The following is a 22,500-nucleotide window of genomic DNA, read 5'->3' as shown; positions in this document are numbered from 1 at the left end:
ATCCTTATCATCTAAAATTAGACATTAGGTTGTTTTTAGACTGGAATTCTTTGGGTAATTTTTGTCTTTGTTTCTTTATTGGTCAATGAATTGTCATGGCACCAGTTTTTTTTAACATACTTAATCATAGCACTTTTTAATGGAATGTTGCCCTTTTGAAAGGATGCATACAATGTAAACAAATGGAAAAATGAAACCTTGATGTTATTAACTGAACCCAATTTGAACCCAATAATCAAAAACAGAAAAAAAACAAATATTTTGAATCCAACTAAGCACTACCTTAAAGTATGTCGATCCCAGATCCTGTTTCATTTATCCTTGCCGTTCGAGCCTTACAGGCAACTCTTTTTGGAAACCGGTATTAACTAACGGGTGGCCTCACCAAAACATCAATGAGTCTGGCCTTACTTAGAGGTGTTCGAGGGAGCTCCACAGCAGCAGGCGCTAGGCACAAGCCTCAGATGCAGCTCCAGAAAGGCGGTAGGCCTCAGAGGCAGCTCCCAAACAGAGGCTGCGAGCTCCTCGTGGGCAGCCCTGGAAACACAGACCCAGGGAGCCTCTGCACCGTGCTGCTGTTCCTAACACTCCTCCACGCTCCCTCTTTATCTCTATCTCTCTCCCTCCCTCCCTCTTTCTCTCTCCCTCTCTCTCTCTCTTTCCCTCTCTTTCTCCCTCTCTCCCTCTCTCTCTCTCTCTCTCTCTTTCTGCGTGGCGGCATCAGCAGCAGCTAACACTAACATTAGCGGTGGACTCCCCAGCGCTGCGGGCCTGTTCACTCCGCATCCAAATCACTGATTAACGCACGCTGTGCACCTCCACAGGGAGAGCCATGTGATACGGCACAACACAATACGCGGAGCCTCCCCCTCCCCAACTCACTCCCAACACACTCAAACACACACACACACACACACACACTCCAACAGACACATACACACAAACACTCTCCCTCACTAGCTTACTCACCCACATGCACACACACACACACACACACACACACACACACACACACACACACACACACAGACACACACACACACACACACACACACACATATGTACTTTCTCCTTTTCCCTTCCTGTGTATTTCTGTCTCTCTAATAAACACATACACACACACACACACAAACACACACAAACACACACACACACACACACACACACACACACACACACACACACACACGCACACACACACAGCAGTCCCCAAATCTCCTGCTGTTCAGCAGAAAGACAATACAGTACAGAGTACATTGCGCTGGCTGCCATCTCTCTGGCTTAGTCCCTGTGCCATGGTCGCCCGCTCAGACACCAGGCAGCCTCTCCAACTCCGACTCACAAACACAAACAGAGATGTTGGGAGGCTTTCTGGCCCACTGTTGGTTGTTTATTCCTTAGATGAAACTATTTAACTGTACGTACGGCCAGGCTGTATTTGAAAGATGACGTTTGACACAATTGCACAGATGCACAATCCGTCTTTTTCTTTCTTTCTTTCTTTCGTTCTTTCGTTCCCTCTCTCTCACATCTTTTTCACTGGCTGTCTTGTCACACGAGAGCAGACAGAACCTCTCCCTGTTTGCTTCTTTTTATATCTCCTTCTCTTTCTCTCTCTCTCTTTCTCTCTTTTTTTCTTCCTCTCTGTTTCTCACAGCCCCCCTCTCACTCTCTGTCTCTGTCTTTATCTGGCTCTCTCTCTCTCTCTTTCTCTCTCACATAGACACACACAAGGACGAATGAGTCAACCACTTCACCAGCAGCCTAAACACAGTGCTGCAACACAGCAGGGAGGAGACAGACAGAGAGAGAGATAGCAAGAGAGAAAGAGAGAGAGAGAGAGAGAGGGAGAGAGAGAGAGAGAGAGAGAGAGATGAGTAATAAGATAATAGAGGCAGAAGTGATACTGTATTTCAGTAGTTTGCCACGTGTGGGAGGGTGTATGATATTAGGTACATACATCAAGCTTGAAATGATAGCCCATAACTGTGGCCCGGGCACAGCTTCATGTCACATAATGTGATCCCTTGTTAGCCTTAATGCACTCCCCGGCCTTAATAAGAGCAACATGGAGGTACAGGCCCTGTGCCGATAAGCCATCAAGCTCGCACTCCCAATTCTTCAGAGAGAAAGATGGAGAGAGGGAGGGAGAGAGAAAGATGGAGAGAGAGAGAGGGGGCGGATGGGGAGTGAGAGATGGAGAGAGAGAGAGAGAGGTTATCAGCGTGGAGGACCACAAACGCCCCCATTCCTCTATATCTGATGTCTGTCTGTTGACACTGATAGACTCGGCATCTCCCATTTAGGGGATAATGAGATTGCACTCCCCATACAAACCTCTGTAGACTACAGAGTAGAGATGAGCAAAGGAGGGAGGGGGAGAGAGAAAGAGAGAGAGGGGGGGTGGGCGGTGGAGTAGGGGGGGCTGAAAGACACACCGCTGCTTGTGTGACTACCTGCTCCAGCTTGCTTGCACTGAGGCTGAACTCAACAGTCACCTCCCAACATACACACACACACACACACACACACACACACACACACACACACACACACACACACACACACACACTCGCTCTCTCTCCCCCACACTTTGATTACAGAACAAAGAAGAGTCCTGAAAACAACAGACAAAAAAGCTACAGACAGACGAGGAAAGACCAAAAGAATAGTGAAACAGACAAAGTAGTGGGCGAACAGCGGCGCCGTCTGATTGGTAGAAAGTGGGCCCCGTTCTAATGCAGCTCCACACAGTGACATCCTCAGGTGGTAAGAGATGCAGTAGGATGCTGGAGAGGAAGAGCTGACTAATTGAAACGAGCCCAGCAGTGGAGAATGTGATACGGCTGGCGCCCTCTCTCTCATTTTTCTCCCTCTCTCTAGTCCTCTCTTTCTCTCTCTCTATCTCTCTCTCTCTCCCTGTCTCTGTCTCTCTCCCCCCTCTGTCTCTCTCTTTCTCTCTTGTCTCTATCTCTCTCCCTCTGTTTCTCTCTCTCCCTCCCTCTCTCGTGTCTCTTGTTATGCCGCGTCTCTTCTCATTCCTCTCTGTGTCGTGCTGTTTCTTGCTCTTTGTGTCTCACTGTGTCTTTTCCAGTCAGTCTGTCCGTCTCGCTGGCTTATTTCACTGATTCAGTCATATCTTGCAGCTCCCACTCACTCTCTCTCTTACACTGTCTCTCTCACTCTTTCTCTCTCTCTCTGTCACTCTTTCTCTCTTCGCTTACTCTTGCTGGCAATTCAGTCAGCTTTATGACCGTGACTGTGCATTGTCAAAGTGAATCAGTCAAACAGTAAATTTAAAGTAGAGTTTAATGTTAGGAACTTCAGACAGCATGTGAATTCAAAGTCTAGGATTTCTCTTAGTCTCTATTCTCCTGGTCTCTATCTTCACCTCTCACTCTTTATTTCTCTCTCTCTCTCTTTCTCCTTTAGTGCTGGCCTGTTGGACCCTGGAAATGTGGACAATAGCACAAGGAACCTAAAACTGTTGCTAGAGTTGACAGGTTTTCACCTGATGCCACAGTTCTCTCCCCATCTCCCGCTCTATTTCTCTCTCTCTCTCTCTCTCTCTCTCTCTCTCTCTCTCTCTCTCTCTCTCTCTCTCTGTGTCCATGTTTGCCTCTGTGTCTGTATGTAAGAGCATCTGTGTGCATGTCTGAGTGAGTGTGTCGGTGGCTGTGTGTATGTCAGTTTGAGTGTGTGCATATGTGTGAGCTTTCTGAGCTTTCTCTCTCTCTCTCTCTCTCTCTGCGCATGGACTGAGTGAGTGGGCGGAGCCGGAGCGTCTGTGAGTGAGCGTTGTGTGAGTGAGGCCGCTGTGCCTTTTCTTACCTGTTTTCTCTTTCTTACTTTTTCTGTTTTTTATTATTTTTTTCCTTTGTTGTTTGTTTGTCTTGTATGTTTTTGGGTTGGTAGGGTTAGGGGTTAGTGGAGTGCGTGTGTTTTTGTGGTTTTACCTGGGCGTCAGCTCCTGGTTTGGAGTATGGCTGCCTCAGGTAACACTAGGGGAAAGTTTGTTTGTCTCACGCGGCGGCATGGTATAAAGATATCCTCTACCGCCAGCGTAGAAGAGTGTAGCCTGGCAGTAGGTGAAATGGTTGGGCATGACAAAGTTTTGTCTGCTGCTCGTATGAATCAAGCAATCGTTTTGTTCCTTGAGTCCGTGGAGTTGGCCAACTTAGTGGTTGAACGCGGAGTAGAAATTGATGGTATTTTTAACTCAGTACTCCCTTTGTCTACCCCATCTAGGAAAGTAATCATTTCAAACATACCACCTTTCATTAGTGATGACATTCTTGTCCAGTCTCTATCCCGCTATGGCAAATTAGTTTCCCCGATCAAGAAGATCGCCATTTCCACGAAGTCTCCGCTTTTAAAGCATGTGGTATCTTTTAGGCGATATGTTTACATGGTTTTAAACAACAACACAGATGATCTTGATTTGACTTTGAATATCCAGGTCGACGATTTCAATTATGTCATATATGTCACAAGTAATCTGATGAGATGTTTTGGTTGTGGTTTGACGGGTCACCTAGTGCGTGCCTGTCCAGAAAAGTGCCCCAATACTACCGCCAATGTCAATGGTCAAAATGAGAATACTGGGGAGGGACAGTCTGCCAGTGATGAGGGGCCCACAAATGGTGGAGAGGCTGGGGTGGATGGTGATCAGTCACCAGGGGAAGGTTCTTCTAATGCCGATGCACCTGAAGTTAGACCATCAGATCAGGATGTGTCTGATGAGACAGTAAGGAACGGGGAAGAGGGGGCCGAGGCTGAAGCTCCAGAATATAATGTTATGCATACTGATAACTCGCCGAATTCCAACGTACTAGATCTTTCGGAGGACGCTTGCGGGGAGGATAGTCAGATCTTGGAAACAGAGGAAGTTCCCTTTAAAGTTCCAAAAGGTCTGAAGAGGGAAAGGGCTCGAGCTGAGTCTCATAGAAAGGTAAAAAAGAAAGATCTGGTTGTTGACGTTAATTCTACTGATGCAGAGAGCGAGGGGGAATTTTCTGATTGCAGCCTAAGGTGCAGTCTTCCCCAAAGCGGCTACACAGGGCGCGAGTACACTGTGGATGACTTAAAAACGTTTCTGAAGCAGACTAAAAATGCTAGGTGTGTTCAAGTTGATGAATACTTTCCCGATGTTGAACAGTTCATCGCTAAAACGAAGCTGTATATGGCCGAAGGTAGCTTTACTAGGCAGGAGGTCTACCGTTTGAATAAATTTCTCACAAAACTTAGAGCTCTGTTGAACGCTGATAGCCAGTCCACCCCAGCCCCTGTTAATTCCCAATGAATATGTTCTTTTTTTGCACTTTTTCCTTTATACTTATGAGTGGGTTTCAAATTGCTTCGCTTAATTTGAATGGAGCAAGAGACCGCACAAAGAGGGCGATGCTTTTTGAAACAATTAAAGAAAAAGCTATTGATGTTGTCTTTGCGCAGGAAACCCATACTGACGCAAGCAATAGCTCTGATTGGGCTTTGGAATTTGGGGGGTTATCGATCTTAAGTCATAATACCTCAACTAGTGGTGGTGTTGCTATTCTTTTTTCAGGTAGCTGTATCCCCTGTTCATATGAGGTTGATGAAATTGTTAAAGGTAGACTCTTGAGAGTCAGAGCTCAATATGAAAATACTTTTTTTGTTTTTGTGTGTGTCTATGCCCCAACGGTTGGGAGGGAGAGAATGATTTTCTTAAGTATCCTGGATGATCTGTTAAAGAATTGTGATTCTGGGGAGTGTTTACTTCTTGGTGGGGATTTCAACTGTACTGAGCTAGCTATTGATAGGAATCATGTAGAGCCTCATATGCCATCACGTAGAAGGCTCATTGAGATAATGAAGTCCCACGACCTTTCTGATTTATGGAGGAACTTTCATATAAAGCAGAAACAGTACACATGGGTCCACTCAAATAATAACATATTATCTCTGGCAAGATTAGACAGGTTCTATACCTTTAAACATCAGTTCAGTTTTTTTAGAAGCTGTCTCATCCTGCCAGTAGGTTTTTCCGATCATAGTATGGTGCTTTGTAATTTTTTTGTTAGTGCCACCAGATATAAGAGCGCATACTGGCACTTTAACACTAGTCTTTTGAATGATGGTAAGTTTAGGGATGTTTTCAAGTTTTTCTGGAAGGATTTTAGATCCACAAAGCAGTCTTTTCAGTCTGTGCAACAGTGGTGGGATTTTGGAAAGGCCCAGATAAAACAGTTGTGTCAGCAGTATACTTCCTGTGTCACAAGAGATATAGCTCAACGCATGAAATTGTTGGAAAATGAGATACTGGAGCTCCAAGGTTTAGCTGAAAGTACAGGTAATCAGTTATATATGGAAAATTTGAAAATAAAAAAGAATTGTTTGGCCAACTTGCTGGGCATTAAAGCACAAGGAGCTCTGGTCAGGTCTCGCTTCCAGTGTGCAGAATTAATGGATGCACCTTCCAAATTCTTTTTTAATCTGGAAAAGAAAAATGGCCAAAAACGGCTTATACATGCTTTGGTTTCAGAAACTGGAGCCCTCTTATCTGACGATAAACAAATTCGTGAGAGAGCAGTTGATTTCTACAAGGTTTTGTATAGGAGTGAAATCTCCTATAAACAGGCCCTTGACAGTCCTTTTTTGACAAATCTTCCTAAGGTATCTAGAGAAGCTAATTGCGACCTTGGAAGGGTGATTACCCTGGCTGAGTTGGAAAAGGCCCTCCATGGTATGGAGTGTGGCAAGGCACCGGGGATCGATGGTCTGCCGGTTGACTTTTATAAGTCTTTCTGGACAGAAGTAGGCGCAGACCTACTGGTCGTTTTGAGGAACAGCTTGGCCAAGGGGCAGCTGCCACTCAGTTGTCGCAGAGCAGTTCTTACTCTGTTACCGAAGAAGGGAGATTTGAAGGATATCAGGTCATGGAGACCCGTGTCTGTTCTATGTGCGGAATATCGGCTGCTCTCTAAGGTTCTTGCTAATAGACTCAGTGAAGTTTTAGGGGAAGTCATTGCACCTGACCAGACCTACTGTGTGCCGGGCAGGCTTATTTGTGATAATATTTCTTTTATTAGAGACGTTTTGGAAATTGGTAAACTTTTACATTTGGACTTTGGCCTTGTTTCTGTTGATCAGGAAAAAGCTTTTGATAGAGTTGAACATAATTATTTATGGAGCGTCTTGACTGCTTTTGGCTTTAATCCTGTTTTTATAAAGAAAATTAGAGCTCTATACTGTGACAATGAAAGTATTCTGAAAATTAATGGTGACTTGTGTGCTCCTTTCAAGGTTTTTAGGGGAATTAGACAAGGATGCCCCCTCTCTGGAATGCTATACTCCTTAGCCTTTGAGCCCCTGTTAGTACAGTTAAGAGCCAAACTAAAGGGTGTAACTCTTCCTGAGTGTAACATCTCTTTGAAGCTATCAGCTTATGCGGATGATGTAGCTATTCTGATTGAAAGCCAAAGGGATGTGGACACCATGTTAAATGTTTTTACTGATTTTAATCGGTTATCATCTGCCAGAGTTAATTGGGGAAAAAGTGTGGCCCTGTTGGCTGGAAAATGGCCTGATGGCACACCGTGCCTCCCAGGTGGGTTAACCTGGTCTAGGGACGGGTTTAAATATTTGGGTGTGTTTCTTGGAGACGATAACTTTGTTCTAAGGAATTTTGAGGGGATTGTTGAGAAGGTTAAGGGCCGTCTTGGCAAGTGGAGTTTTTTAATTAAAAAATTGTCCTATAGGGGCCGTGTTCTAATAATTAACAACCTGGTGGCTTCATCCCTTTGGCACAGACTTGCATGTATAGACCCTCCAGCACATGTTTTATCTAAAATACAATCTATTCTGGTTGATTTCTTTTGGGATGGTCTACACTGGGTCCAACAAGGCGTGCTTTTTTTATCCAAGGATGAGGGTGGACAAGGATTGGTCCACCTGCAGAGTAGGGCAGCAGCCTTTCGTCTTCAGTTCATACAGAGACTTTTGGATGGACCTGTAAATTCCAGTTGGAAGGCTGTGGCTTGTGCCATCCTAAGAACTTTTGAAGGCTTGGGTCTGGATAGGACCCTCTTCTGGATGAATCCTGCCTTAATGAACTTAAACAAGCTCCCTGTGTTTTATCGCAATACGTTTAAAGTATGGGGTCTTTTGAAAGTATGGAGACCTCAGAATACAAGTTCTCTCTTTTGGCTTTTGCAAGAGCCATTGATATATGGTTCATGTTTGGATCTTACGCATGAGAAGCATTTTCCTGCTTTTAGTGGGATGTTTTGCAAAGCGCGGGTCATCACTTTGAAGGACCTCCTGCCTTTAGCTGGGCCAGGTTTTGAGAATGCTGAAGGAGTGGCCGAACACATGAAAATGAGATCCATCCGTATAGTTAACAAATTCCTCTTGGAATTGCGGTCCCACTTCACAGATGCTAGTCTAGCAATGTTGGATCAGTATGCCAGGGGTTTAGTTATGCTAAATGAATGTGATCCTGTTCCATGTTTTAGTGTGTCCTCTGGATTTTGTAATGTCTTTTTGAAGGTTGAAGATTTTGTTTTTCTGGGTCCAAATCGCGCCTCTGGAAAGGCACTTTACAATCTTTGTGTAAAATCTCTGAATAGGAGGTGTTTGGAGTCTAGAGTTGACACACCTTGGCGTGCTGTTCTACATGTAGAACAGGATGTCAAACCACACTGGAGATCCTTTTACAAGTCACCATTAATTAAAAAGGTGGGGGATTTACAATGGAGGATTTTATATGGTGCAGTTGCTGTAAATTCTTTTGTTTGTGTTTTGAACTCTGATGTGAGGCATGAGTGCCCGTTTTGCAATTACAGGGAAACTGTTTTTCACGCTTTTATGCAATGCACACGCCTGATGCCTTTATTTTCCATTTTACAGAAACTGTTCACTTACTTCAATGAAAGTTTTTCAATGGAAACATTTATTTTTGGTTTTAATTATGTACAGAAGCGAAGGCACAAATGTCAGTTGTTGAATTTTATCATTGGACAGGCTAAGATGTCTATATATGTTAGCAGGAGGAATAAGGTTGAGCATAACTCAAGATCTGATCTTTTAATGGTATTTGCAATCTTGGTGAGATCAAGGATTTTAATTGATTTTGGTTTCTACAAGGAAATGAGTGATCTTGAAACCTTTGAGATTATATGGTGTCAGGAAAATGCTCTGTGTATGGTTGTAGAGGATAAAGTGCAATTTAATACCTTGTTAGACGTTCCTGTGCCTGCTGTTTAACATACATAACTAGATGTGTCTTCTATTTATTTATTTATTTATTTTTTAATCATTCATCTTTGAGATGACTGTGTATGTCTTTTAGCTATTTGTAATAAAGGTTTTTATAAATTCAATTCTCTCTCTCTGTGTGTGTGTGTGTGTGTGTGTGTGTGTGTGTGTGTATGTGTGTGACTATGTGCACAGGACAGGGGGCACACAGACAAAGCCAAAGGCTGCCGCGCATCTGAATGAGGTCACCACCTTGCCTGAGCTTTGATTGATTCTCTGCACCCCTGTTTTCCCGTCCACTGAAATTTGCATCACACTCCCACCTCCATATTTCCTCAAACGCATCAGCAGCGTTCCCAAAACATATTCATAGCTAAGGTTTCTCCCATAAGCTGGCATGCATGCACACATAGTATATGCTGCGAGCACCAGATGTTGCTCTGCTTTGATCTATGGCGAGGCACGCCTCATGTGTTCCGATAACTCGGTGGCTGGACACAGGCAAACTCATACACTATACATATACTGCCTGCCTGGGCTCAGATTCACAAACACAAACACCAACAAATCTACGAACAAGCAAACAAACAAACGATCGATGGGAGACCAAACATGCATAGATACACATGGTTCCACACACACACACATCCACAGATGGACAGACTGACTGATGCACAAACACACACAGACACACACAGACACACACACACACACACACACACACACACACAAACACACAGCAGCGCCATTGACCAGCAGCCAAACAGGCAGCCTATCTCCATCACTGGTGCCTGCAAGGCAGGTGACACAGTGAAGAGGCATTAGGGAAGGGCAGTGTGTGTGTGTGTGTGTGTGTGTGTGTGTGTGTGTGTGTGTGTGTGTGGAGGAGGGGGGGAGGGCAGCCAGGGAATCGGGGGGTGGGGGCGGCTGGTGGGGTGGGGGCTGTTTTTCTTTTTTTCTCCTCCTGCTCTTCTACCTCTCCTTCTTGCCCGCTCCCTCTCGCCCACCGCCACCCCCGCCGCAATAAAAATGCAAATCTGCCCAATTCCCCTGCCCATAGGCTCTATGTAAAACAGGTTAGAGTTCCTCGCTCCACATGTGTACCCCCAATTTACCAGTTGGCCTTCCCTTTCTTCTAATCTCTTTATGTGCTGTTCATTAAAAGCCATTGGCCTGGATGTTTATACATCTCTTTCTGGCTCCCTTTCTGTCTTTATCTCGTGACACCGGCCAGTGTAGTAGCTCTGTCCGGATTGGACTCGCGGTGTTGTCGGAACACACGTGCATTCAGGTTGTTATTGTTCTAATTAAAGGCTGGATAAGAAAGAGATTAGCAATGGGCCTTGGAATTGACCCATGTTCCTGTCTAACAATGCCTACGCACTGAGTCTTATCGGTGTGTGTGTGAGTGTGTGTGCGTTTGTGTGTGTGTGTGTGTGTGTGTGTGTGTGTGTGTGTGTGTGTGTGTGTGTTTGTGTGTGTGTGTGTGTGTGTGTGTGTGTGTGTGTGTGTGTGTGTGTGTTGTGTGTGTGTAAATACCTGGCTACCTGTCTGCCTTTGTTGTTGATGTTGTTGTTTTGTTTGGACCTAATTATCTCAGTTTTCACATCCTTCTCCCAAGTAAAAGGCATCAGGGAATAGTCTTTGGAAAAGGTTTGTCATCTGTACAATTCCGTCTCTCTGCGAATAGCTTTGTTTTAGATGGCAAGAACAAGGAAAAACCTCCAAAAGAAAGATGGCGTCTGACTGCTCGCTGAACACTGTCAGGGATGAGCCTTGAATGAATGAGCGAACTGATTCTTGTCGACATATTTATATTAGGGGTGTTCGCCTGATCTCCAGACAGACGGCAGTCAATTGAGAGGGCCAACAGCAACAACAACAAAAAGACAGAGAGATGGGGAGAAAATGAAAACCAAACAAGAATCTGCATAATGCCGCCTTTGTCCCCATTTTGGCCCCCTCGAACTTTCACATGTGATTAGCTTCAGTGACTGCAGTGGTGAGATATGGTAAGGGGGTCCTGGGGAACACCCACCCCCCCCCCCCACCTCCCCAGCCTTCACCCCTCCAATCAGAGGTGGAGGGTTAGGAGCTGGTGAGGCGGCCTCCCCCGAGACTGGTTATGACAAATAAGATTAATGTCGCCACAGCCTCCAGACCCCTGCAGATTAGACTGATAGGTGATTTTCTCAAGAGAAGCCCCATATGCGTGCCTGTGTGTGTGTGTGTGTGTGTGTGTGTGTGTGTGTGTGTGTGTGTGTGTGTGTGTGTGTGTGTGTGTGTGTGCGCGCCCCCGTATGCATGGGTTTGTTGTCGGGGGGTGTGTGTGGAACAAAGCGGACTGGGCGGAGGTGGTACTGGGGGGGGGGGGTGTATTCGGGGGGTATCGGGGGGTGGTGCTGGGGAGGGGGTACGGGGAGTGCCCCCACCGAGCCGCCTGTCCGCCCCCGCCTCTAATGACCACTCAAGCATGGGAAGGCGGGGTCAAGAGGTCAAGGGTCAGAGGGGGCCCCAGCAGGAAAGCCCACCATCTCTCCCCCAAGCCCATCCGGGGGCACTGAAGCGGTGGATGAGGAGAGAGGCCTGCCTGAAACCCCCTCAGGTCTGGGAGAGCCCCAAATTGCCATTTATGCGGTGAGCCTATAGGCTATACCAGGGTCCTTATCGCCTAATTACACCACTGTGCAACACATACTTGTGCGAGTGAGTGCAGCTTCGAGACAGAAACCTGTCTTGCGCCTTTTTCCACTGTTGTGAATTTACACTGTTATATCACTGAACATGAACAACTCAGAGGTAGATATGAAGCACATGAATAGTTTTACATATTGTAAATGTGGAAAATGGCTCACAATAAAAAAAAGAAGACAAAATCTTTCCCCACATAGCCCTTTTTATGCATGCGTCACCTTTCTTAGATGGGGCTGCAGCTCTGACGACCGAGCGAGCGAGCGTGCACATTTTAAAAAGAGAACCCCTAAGTGCCGCGCGCGCACTCGCACCCAGCTGTGCAGGCAGCCTGATAATGAGGCATGAACAACCCAGGGCCCGGCTCTGACAGGAGGCAGAGCAACCAGAGCGCCACTGGCAGCCGAGCAAGAAGAGGAAGAGGATGAGGAAGAGGAGAAAAAACGACTCTCCTTTAGGAGGAGTATGAGAACACATAGGAATACATGTCTTCCTATGCATTAAGTGGAGTGAGAGGACTTCACCTATACGGTTGATGGCTATACATAAAGCCTCCTGACGTCTTATTTCCCAGTAGTTGTGAGCCAATTTTCAAACTGCAGATTCGTTCCTTATTAAAGTGGCCTTGGGAGGGTGTGTGTGTGTGTGAGTGTGTGCGTGTGTGTGTGCGTGTGTGCGTGTGTGTGGTGAGAGGAGTGCAGCTCATGATGATGTCGCTGTCACATAACTAGCCAGCAGGGCTTTTTCCAGGGCTGACTCCAGACTTCAGGAAAAAAGAAGCATGGCCAGGTTTTTTCCCTTTTCTTTAGCTAACGGGCCTTGATTTGTTTATCTCCTGAGGTCATCTCAGTCCCACTTAATCCCTCCTTTCTCAGCACACCCCTCTATATCTGCATACGTGCCCCCAAGGTGCTGTGGACCTGAAACGGCAGGCTTCAGCAAAAAAACGCCGCTAAAAAGTATAGTGCCACTTCAGGACAAAAGACAATTCGCCGCCCTTTATCATATTTGATGATACCCCTTGATCCCTTTACGGCACGATTGAGCTGACAAAGCTTCTTGGTCTGCATTGCTGTACCCAAACAATATGTCTGCATGATGGAGTGTATTCTTGGGGAATGTGTGTGGGGCCTTAAAATCAATGACGCAAGCCTGAATATGCACAGTGCCTAAGGAAGGAGAGATGGCTGACTCTTTTTTTTATTGTCTGAATTACTTTTTTTTTCATCCGCGAGTGTCATGGTTCAAGCCGTGCAGCGGGAGAGCCAATGCATCCCGCTTTTGCTTCCGCATAATCAGGTTACGCTTGGAAAAATGGCGACTGGCCCTGCTGATGCTTTTCAATGACTTGGCACTTTCTCCCCCAAACTTCTCCTCATTACTAAAACACTCGGCTATGTGATCATGTTTATTTCGGTTTTGTGTGTGTGTGTGTGTGTGTGTGTGTGTGTGTATGTGTGTGTGTATGCTCACACGTCTTTTATTTTCTGAAGAAAGTTCTTTATTGGCATCAAGTGGGAAACATTGTTGCTTTGTAAACATATCCCCTGAAGTACACTGTTTCATCTGGTTCAACTCTTCATTACAAAGATAAGAGGATTTGTTATATTTCCCTTTTTTCTTCACTGGGTAAGCACTCTCTAAGCCCAATTATCTGCAATGAATCCAGTCCTTGGGATTTCTCCTTAGTTTTTAAACGTAACCCTTTCAGAGCCAAAGTGAACGGGCAAAATAACACCCTAATGGGCCAATGCAGACAGTGTCTGCTTTGCATTCCTCTGAATTACCAGAGATGATGTGCTTTCTTTTCACTTTTCTCAGTGTCAATGCATCCCTGTTCATTTTCCCAAAATGACTAAAAAATATTTATGCTCGCTAGCATGAGTTTTTAGTTCAAACATGCACCATGACAGTTGGTGAGATGAAACTTGAGTTAAGAAACTCTCTCAACTTTAACAGCGTCAGGATCATTGACAATTAATGATTCATCTGAAAAACCTTTGTCCACATGACAAACTTTTCTGTGGCTAAAGGTCCGAGGAACTATTTAAAAAAAAATGTTTTCAGTATTTTCAAGAGACCACTATAGTTCTTTGCCCTAGCGCTATACACACACATGGCGTCCCATCTCCCATCCTTAGCTGTGTCGGGCAGGAGCAATGAAGGGTCTCCATGGCCCACTTGGGCATATGGTCCTGTTCCCCACCTGGAGCTGGGGCGGCGGGCAGGGGGAGATGGCAGCTGTGGAGCCTGGATGGGAGTGAGCGGCCGCCTGCCTGCCTGCCTGTCACTGCATAGGCATGGCAGCTGCATGCAGTCAGACATCAGGCATGGGCAGCAGCTCGGTGTCAGGAGACAGAGCAAGGGCAGAGCTGCCTAATGCGCTGTGCTGTGTGTGCTCTGTTTGCGTGTGTGTGTGTGTGTGTGTGTGTGTGTGTGTGTGTGTGTATGTGTTTGTGCTATGTGTGTGCAAGTGTGTTGCTCTGTGTGTGTGTTGCATATGTGTGTGTGTGTGTGTGTGTGTGTGTGTGTGTAGGTGTGTGTGTGTGTGTGTGTGTGTGTGTGTGTGTGTGTGTGTGTCTGTATATGTGTGTGTGTGTGTGTGTGTGTCTGTGCATGTGTCTGCCATACCCTACCCACAAGAGATGAATGGTGTCACTTTGATGTAAATGTTTATGGCATCGCTGTGCATTGTCTGAGCGAGGTCACTGTATTTTTTATATGACCTTTTATTTTATTCAAGTAATGAAAAATATAAAGCAAAGTCCCTTTTGAATTTTTAAAAATATTATGTTACATATTTTTATTCTGTGCTGTTTAAGTTCTATAAACGTCCTGTTGCAGTAGTATCATAAACCACTTCTGAAGCGTGCATAAACCAATGCCATTCCAGTGGCCTGATGACAGTTTGTTGTGCCTATTTTAACAGACTAGTCTGCCATTCTTAAAACTATATATTTTTGTCAAATTCAGTCAATTGCAGCTCACGGTTCTTTAGCTGTGTTCCGACACAATTCTGACCCTGTAAGTGCTAAACAAGCACAGTGACTCAGACCGAGCCGTAAACAATCCCAGCAAATCAACACCTGGAACACGGAAGGGACAGGTGTAATTCGATTGGCTGTTAGGCACGAGGGAGCTTTTTCGAAACCATGTTCAGAAAACATCAGAGTAAACCTTTAAGTGCAAATTCTATGGCATCTTCTCCCCTTACCTTGATTCATATAAACAAGGCCGATTCCTATCGCCTCTGGACGCATTCAAGCATATCTATTCATTTACAAAGAAGTCGACACGGCCACTTTGACCTTCCCCTTGTCCTTTGGAAATGGTTCCTTTAGAATCTTGTTTACACATGGGGATGACAAAAACGTTGATTTAAATATATCTCATTGAAAACTCGGTACGTGGGAATGAAATGTCAATGACTTTCTTTTGATTTGAAATCCGACAAGACGTTATAGTGTTGCAGCAGATCACAGTCTATTATTATGCAAATGAGACGGGCTTCTATATTTTCCTGCTTTTCAGCTGAACTCAGCACTTTCCCGAGAATGTTTCGCGCTCCTGTGGATGGACCTGCTCTCGCGCCCCTCTTTTAATAAACACGTCAGGTCGCCGTGCTTCTGTCCGCAGGGTACGCTTCAGAATGTCATCTGCAGAGCAACAGTGTTTTACACTTCAAGCCATAAGATGTAGCAAGAATGTACAGCCTTGTTAAAATGATCCACAAAATACGGTGCCCAAAGGAATAACGCTTTATTTCCTCTCCTCCCGATATGCTGTGAATATAATAATTTTTAAATGAAATCTTGTGGCTCTGTAATTTGTGTTTCACAGGGAATTCTGGCTGTGCCATTGTCGCTTTGTGGAAATATATTAAATTTGTTTTTGATGCTGACGTCCCAGGTGGTGATTTGTGCATGCCAATTGAAGCCTAATGAATCTAATGGCAGCTCACACCATTCTTTACATCCAGGATGTGGTGCATGTGTTTGAATGTAGGACGTCCATACTCAAAGACGTCCCGCTGTAAGAACGAACAATGAGAACACGGTGTCAAACAACCGAGGCAACTATTGCTCCTGGATCTCTGTTAATTGCGCACATATGGCTCCTGGAGGAATCATTGAGGAAACGGACCTTCTGGTACCCAGTTCTTGCGATTTGCATGAGAAGAAAACCATTGGTTTATAGACTGTGATGTAAAAGAGTGACCTGCAAGCCTGGGGCCACAGCCAGAATTTGATTGTATGGTTGATGTCTCAGCTCTTCTGTAAAAGAGACGTGCGGGCGGGGAGATATTGAATAGACGCTCAGAGAGGCAAGGGGGAATGTTCATAAACATGTTCCTAGTTCTGATGTAAAGAACTAAACAATGCACATTAATGTTCTGTTTGCAATTCCATTGCTGTGAGGAAAATGAAAAGTTTGTTCCCATTATAGTAAATTTCAATTATGTTTCATTGTTTCCTCTCTAGGTAGAAACAAACTTCTGATGACTTCAAAACAATGCGTTCAAAACTAAAATTGAAAGAAAATAAATGTGTAAAATGAAACATAAACTTAAAGGAAATGATAATGCTGGTATAGCCTACATCAGTGAAATAGATTTCAAGCATGTATAATCTCCAAATGCGGGCTAATATGTGCAGGGGAGGCGTGGAAAACAGCGTGAGCGGTGACGACACACATCATTAATGAATCATTCTAGTTCAATGTTGGTCCCAGGAGATTTTTTTATGGATTAAATTAAGCACTTCCATCTCCATCTCCCACCTGATCGCAGCATATAAATCCCAACAGCTGATCAACAGACTTCAGAAAGCCCAACGCCTTCACACAGCAAGGCAGACGGAGAGAGAGAGAGTGAGATCGAGAGGCATCGAGAGAGAGACAGCGGAAGACAGAGTGAAAGAGGATACGGGACTGATAGACCACTTTTTCTTCGAACTGTGTGTGTACAAGTTGGAATTGTTGCTAGGGATAGCAACGGCTTTCCGCTGTACTCTCGTTAAGTCAGATATCAGAGCTCAGTGCTGGGCTTTTGATCGCTGAGTTTAGAGCAGGGAGAGACGAAAATCGGATTGTTCGCTGCGGGGGAGCTGTCCAGTGCTGTATGCATGCGCGCGCCCCCGAAAGGGAACTATCCAGTGCTGAAGTTGCATTTCTGTCCAGAGGACCGCGGCGTCGCACAACACCAGCACGAGCTCAACGAGAAGGCGAGCGAGGGTCTGCCTTCGCCCTGTGCTGGCATCTGAATCTCGGCAAAACCGAAGTGGAACAATTCCATCGCAGAAGAAGAAGGGAGAACTATATCTTTAAAGAAAAGACAAAACCAGACTCGCCTCACCGTTGCATGAGGACTGAACGACCTGAACAGCGGACGAGTATTTTCTTCAACGTAGAAACATGCCAAGGTCTTTCCTGGTCAAAAAGGTTAAGCTCGATGATTTCTCATCCGCTGATCTCGAAAGCTCCTATGGCAGATCAAGGGCCGACCTTAGTCTCCGGTTTCACGAGAAAGGTAAGCGACCAGTCTGCACTTTAATAATGACCCTTTCCTATGTTTAAAATGTGTTTGAATGTTAACACGAATAGTGGACATTGCTTAATCAGCTTGAGTGTAAATAGTGTACAGGTTAGCTCCGTTGACCTGCGGTCACATTGTGTCCGACGCAGTCACACGTCACTCGTTTCTGTCGAGTCGGCACATTTTTGGGGTAGGGATTTTCAGCACTGGCTACGAGGAGACTCAACACGTAGGGCCAAACGTGTTCTTTCACGGCACTGTCTGTTGCTCGCGTCCATGCACGAGTGTGAGTTATGTGAGCTATGTGCGCACAAAGAGTTACGCTGTTATTACACCGTACCTTGTTTTTTTTTTCTAGAGCACTGTGTCATGGAATTAAACACGCGTGCACACACACATAGGCTCTACACACACACACATACACATGCAAGCACAAATACAAATGTCTATTAAAGGAACGCTTCATCATGTATCAACTCATTATTTACGCTCTATATAACATACAGTATGCTCTCCATATACTTGCATAACCAGGCATTCTGTCCGGAAGTGAAATTATAGAATATTCATGCACGTCTTTATCTCGTCGCAGTGAAGTCGTGTGGGTTTTACGGCCGTACGTATGCATTTACAGATCGACCTATTTCTGAGAGATCTTTGTCAGAACGGCAAACGCAATTATAACTGAAGCGATGTAACCTCCCCCCACCCCCCCCAACCTCGCGCGCCTTTGTCCTTAAATGGGTTACTACGCTAATTGAAATGGAGAGCTATTGATTTTCCGTGGGAGTGATGTAGAAAAAGACCTTCACAAGAAGTCAATGTCTTTCAACCCACCTCTGCCTGGTACTGTAAATTACTGGTATAATAGGCTCCTTAACCGGAGCTCCGAGGCAGTACAAAAACTGTCAGGAATAGACTGTTGCATCTGCTTACATTGTGTGTGTGTGTGTGTTTGTGTGTGTGTGTGTGTGTGTGTGTGTGTGTGTGTGTGTGTGTGTGTGTGTGTGTACGTCTCTCAATTTCCCTCTGTGACCGCAAACAATTCAATTAAACTGTTGCTCTTTTGAACGCCAGGGTACATCAGTGACTACATGACCCCTTCTGTGTATGATGGCGAGAGTGACAATGGCATCAAAGTACCCTCACCCAGCCCCATCTACGAAGGCATACACGGGGATTATGGAGCGCCGGACTCGGACCAGCCCGACAGCCCGCAATCAGAGATCTCCTCCGGATACATCAACGGGGACAACGCGGTCAGTGAGGGCTACTCGGTGGATGCCTTCTTCATCACGGATGGCCGGTCGAGAAGGAAAGCCATAGCCAGCCCCCGGACCCTGCAGCGCCACACGTGCAACGAGTGCGGGAAGACCTACGCCACTTCCTCCAACCTGAGCAGACACAAGCAGACGCACCGGAGCATAGACAGTAAGCTTGCCAAGAAGTGCCCCACCTGTGGGAAGGTGTACGTCTCGATGCCGGCCATGGCCATGCATCTGCTGACCCACGACCTCAAGCACAAGTGCGACATATGCGGCAAGGCCTTCAGCAGACCTTGGCTACTGCAGGGACACATGCGGTCGCACACTGGCGAGAAGCCCTTCGGGTGCGCACACTGCGGAAAGGCGTTCGCCGACCGCTCCAACCTCCGCGCCCACATGCAGACACACTCGGCCTTCAAGCACTACAAGTGCAAAAGATGCAACAAGACCTTTGCTCTAAAGTCCTACCTGAACAAGCACTACGAATCGGCGTGCTTCAAGGGATCCTTTTCGCCTTTGAGTCCTCTCGAAGACTGACTTACATGTTGAAGGAAGAACACTTAAAACTTCCCACTTAAACTTAGAGTGCCCCTGGAAACCCGATGACAGCACAGTTTTACTCCATTTTCCTGCAACAGCAAAATTACGGAAATTGTGGATTAATCGCATGTACCTTAACTTTTCTTTTCTGAATATATTATCTTCTTCCCCGCTGTTCACCCATTTAGAACCGAAATATCATGTGTTTTGCCAAAACAGAGGACATTGAAAATGTCTGTATTTCTTTCAAAGGTCAAACCTTTTCTAAGTATTGGATAATATTGTACTGCTGCCAGTGGCCACAAAAGTATTCAGCGTTGAGGTAAAACTATTTATTCATTCACTTATTTATGTATTTATGTAGGCAATTTATTTATTTGTTTGTTTGTTGTTTATTTATTACTTCAAACTGTGTCAAATCTTTATTTGCACTTTATTTTTTTAATTGTTTTGCCAAGCCTTCGTCATTAATATGCCAAAGCATTTGCCACTTTCTGAAATATCTTATTTTTATTTGCCACTTTATAAATCTGTTGCATGCAAAAAACAATACTGATGAAATCTATGCCAATTTATGAAGCTTTGGATTTTTGCCAAAATCTAGATAGCATCCGTCGGCAATATTTCTCGGGAGTCTCATAAAGAACTATAGAGCAATAATGCATGGTATTTTTAAAGATAAATGAGTAATAACTATAACATTTTTAATCACGATTTTATCCAGTACTATTAGTAGTCGTACAGACATCCAATATCAGGGACATGCCAGTGTAGTATTAGAGGAAACATCGATTGGGGAGGGGGGAGGGGTAAGGGTCCTTTTGTAAATGGTTATGCACTGCCTGCCTCTCATGTAACGTAGTTTTAGAACTTAGGCTTGTGGTGCTGATCGAACAGTTCCAAGCCATTCTGAACACCGCTCCACATCTGCACAACATCGGCGCGACCCATCGCCATTTTTTCCGAGTGGATAAAGTTGAAAGGTCACTTCCAAGAGAACTTGCACTGCACCGGGGGGTCAGCCTGCTCGTCACGGAGAGGTGGCCGTATCACAGCTACGCGATAGTCCTTCGGATTTATCCTAAAAAAAGCACTTGTTTGTGAACATTTCCAACTTTTTTGAAGAAAATAGTAGCACAAAAATTTAGAGATTCAGGTAGAAGGGCCTTGTGTTAGTTTAACTTCTGTTTCCTTTTTGTATTTCGAACAAATGGAACCTACCGTTTATTGCAAGACGCCTTGTACATAATCCTTTGGAATCAATTATTTCTACAACCTGTACAAAGTCAAATATCCTTATTTCAGGAGCTCTCTTCCCTGGGACTTTTGCCCAGTATTTGAACAATGTAAAGCACAATGACACCGGGCATTTTTGTCTCACTTCATAATAAAGAATGAACAAGCAACTGTCGCTTTGTTGTCCATCTGTTTAAGGAAGTTTGGTATATAAACAGGCTACTTGCAGTTAAACAGTGTTGTATCTCCGGGCTATGCTACATGCAGTGGTAACTGTCTTGCAGAGCAAGGAGCAAGGGCATGTTGACGTACGCAGAATCTATGACGCAGGACGTCCAACTGTTGCTTACTTGAGCTGCAACGTTGACGGCAAATAATGCATACATAAGAGTTTGGACACTGCATTGAAATGCAGTTTTTTTCCTTCGTGTAAGCTGCTACCATTTCCTATCGTTAAGTTATTCTGTCCATACACAGCAAGCTGCATGGTCCTTGTAACAAGGTAGGAGAGCTCAAGCAGGGAGGTCCAATTTCACAAAGCTCCGAAAAGTAATTAGGTAATTGACGTCAGTGGTTACGGTTGAATGTATTTTGTCCCCACAGCGAAAAACGACTCGAGTGCTGAATATAATGAATCAAGCACCATCCTTTCTGAAATGCTTTGATCCCCCTTATCCTATTCCATGCTCTTCAGGTGACTTTGAGCGTGGCGCGCAGTGAGCGGACAGGGTCAATAGCTCATTATTTATAAACGGAACTGTGTTGAATCGCTGCCTCCAGGATTTTTTTCGCAGAGAGAGGGCTGCAACTTTAACCTTGAGCATCATTTGTAACTAGAGGACAGAATTTGCCCGCTGGGTTCGCCCAGGTCCCAGCAGAACCGTTATCAGCGGCTTTAAACCCGCTTCAAAGTGTCTCCCGTCGACTGAGGGGGAAACAACAGGTTCATTACTGGCTAGCTAATGTGGATGTTTCGCTCTTACACAACACACCACCCCGACACTCATTTATATCAGAGACATGGCATATATTTACATGTATCTTCCGCTCAAATCATTACCAATTATAGCCCCGTGTTTGCTTTTTTGTAGTCAAGGTCATTTTGTACAGAAACTGCTGAGAAACTGACTCTGCAAACCCGTCACCGACTAGCTTATTAAGCAGCTGTACATGTAAATAAAGCTAGATGTGAAATCATCTGCATATCTCTCGCAGCACGTGCTGAGGAGATTGAGGATGTCAGTTTAACTGGAGCCGGTAGTGCTGAGTTTTGGTGGAGAGTGAGCGGTCGCACTGCGGACCTTGCTTTCTGTGCTCCATCCGGATGAGTCATTACCGATAGCGCGCGGAGAGGCCAAGAGGGCCGACCCGCTGCACCCAGCGCTCTCCCTGGCTTCTAAAGTACTGCGGAGGGGGGATGCTGTCATCATTCATAACCTTCACTCATGTCACCGTTGCTCTAACTGTTGAGCAACCTTTTTGAGTGTGAGTAAGAACACTGAGTTCCAGAACTTAGTAACATTTTCAGTGTCTAACAACTCCGGAGTCCGTGGTGTGTGTGTGTGTGTGTGTGTGTGTGTGTAGTAGAATATCCATACTCTCATTTACTTTATGTTGATAATATAGTGTAGACATATCATGTGCATTATTCATATCTTGAATTTCCCCATGGGGATCAATAAAGTATCTATCTATCCTTCTATCTATCTATCTATCTATCTATCTATCTATCTATCTATCTCTATGTGCATCATACAACTGTCATTTTTTTCTCAAATGAAGTGATAGTCTTCAGTCCTCTCCTGAAAGTGCATATAATTTCAGTGAATGGTTAACATGTAGACGTGCATTCAAGACTGATTAATGTGGAAGCCACTTGTGTTTATACCCTGTGCTTGTGTAGGCTACACACATGCGTGCGCGCGCACACACACACACACACATATGCATACACACACACATACACACATATGCACACACACACATACACACACACTCAGA

General features: G+C 45.1%; 1 protein-coding gene across 1 annotated transcript; it reads left to right on the top strand.

Moving 5' to 3' along the window:
* The first annotated feature begins 16,700 nt into the window (after positions 1-16,700).
* Positions 16,701-20,667, top strand: scrt1a (scratch family zinc finger 1a). Its single transcript, XM_042076735.1, has 2 exons — positions 16,701-17,452; positions 18,536-20,667. Exons 1-2 carry the CDS (start codon positions 17,338-17,340, stop codon positions 19,258-19,260), a joined length of 840 nt encoding a protein of 279 aa, XP_041932669.1. The 5' UTR covers positions 16,701-17,337; the 3' UTR covers positions 19,261-20,667.
* The last annotated feature ends 1,833 nt before the right edge of the window (positions 20,668-22,500 follow it).

The sequence above is a fragment of the Alosa sapidissima genome, chromosome 21 (assembly GCF_018492685.1).
Source record: "Alosa sapidissima isolate fAloSap1 chromosome 21, fAloSap1.pri, whole genome shotgun sequence".
NCBI lineage: Eukaryota > Metazoa > Chordata > Actinopteri > Clupeiformes > Clupeidae > Alosa > Alosa sapidissima.
This window is presented reverse-complemented; position numbering and strand designations above follow the sequence as displayed.

Coding starts and splice junctions, on each gene's coding strand:
- scrt1a (XM_042076735.1), top strand. CDS start 17,338: ATGCCAAGGTCTTTCCTGGTCAAAAAGGTTAAGCTCGATGATTTCTCA. Junction 17,453..18,535: donor TCTCCGGTTTCACGAGAAAG/GTAAGCGACCAG, acceptor TTTGAACGCCAG/GGTACATCAGTGACTACATG.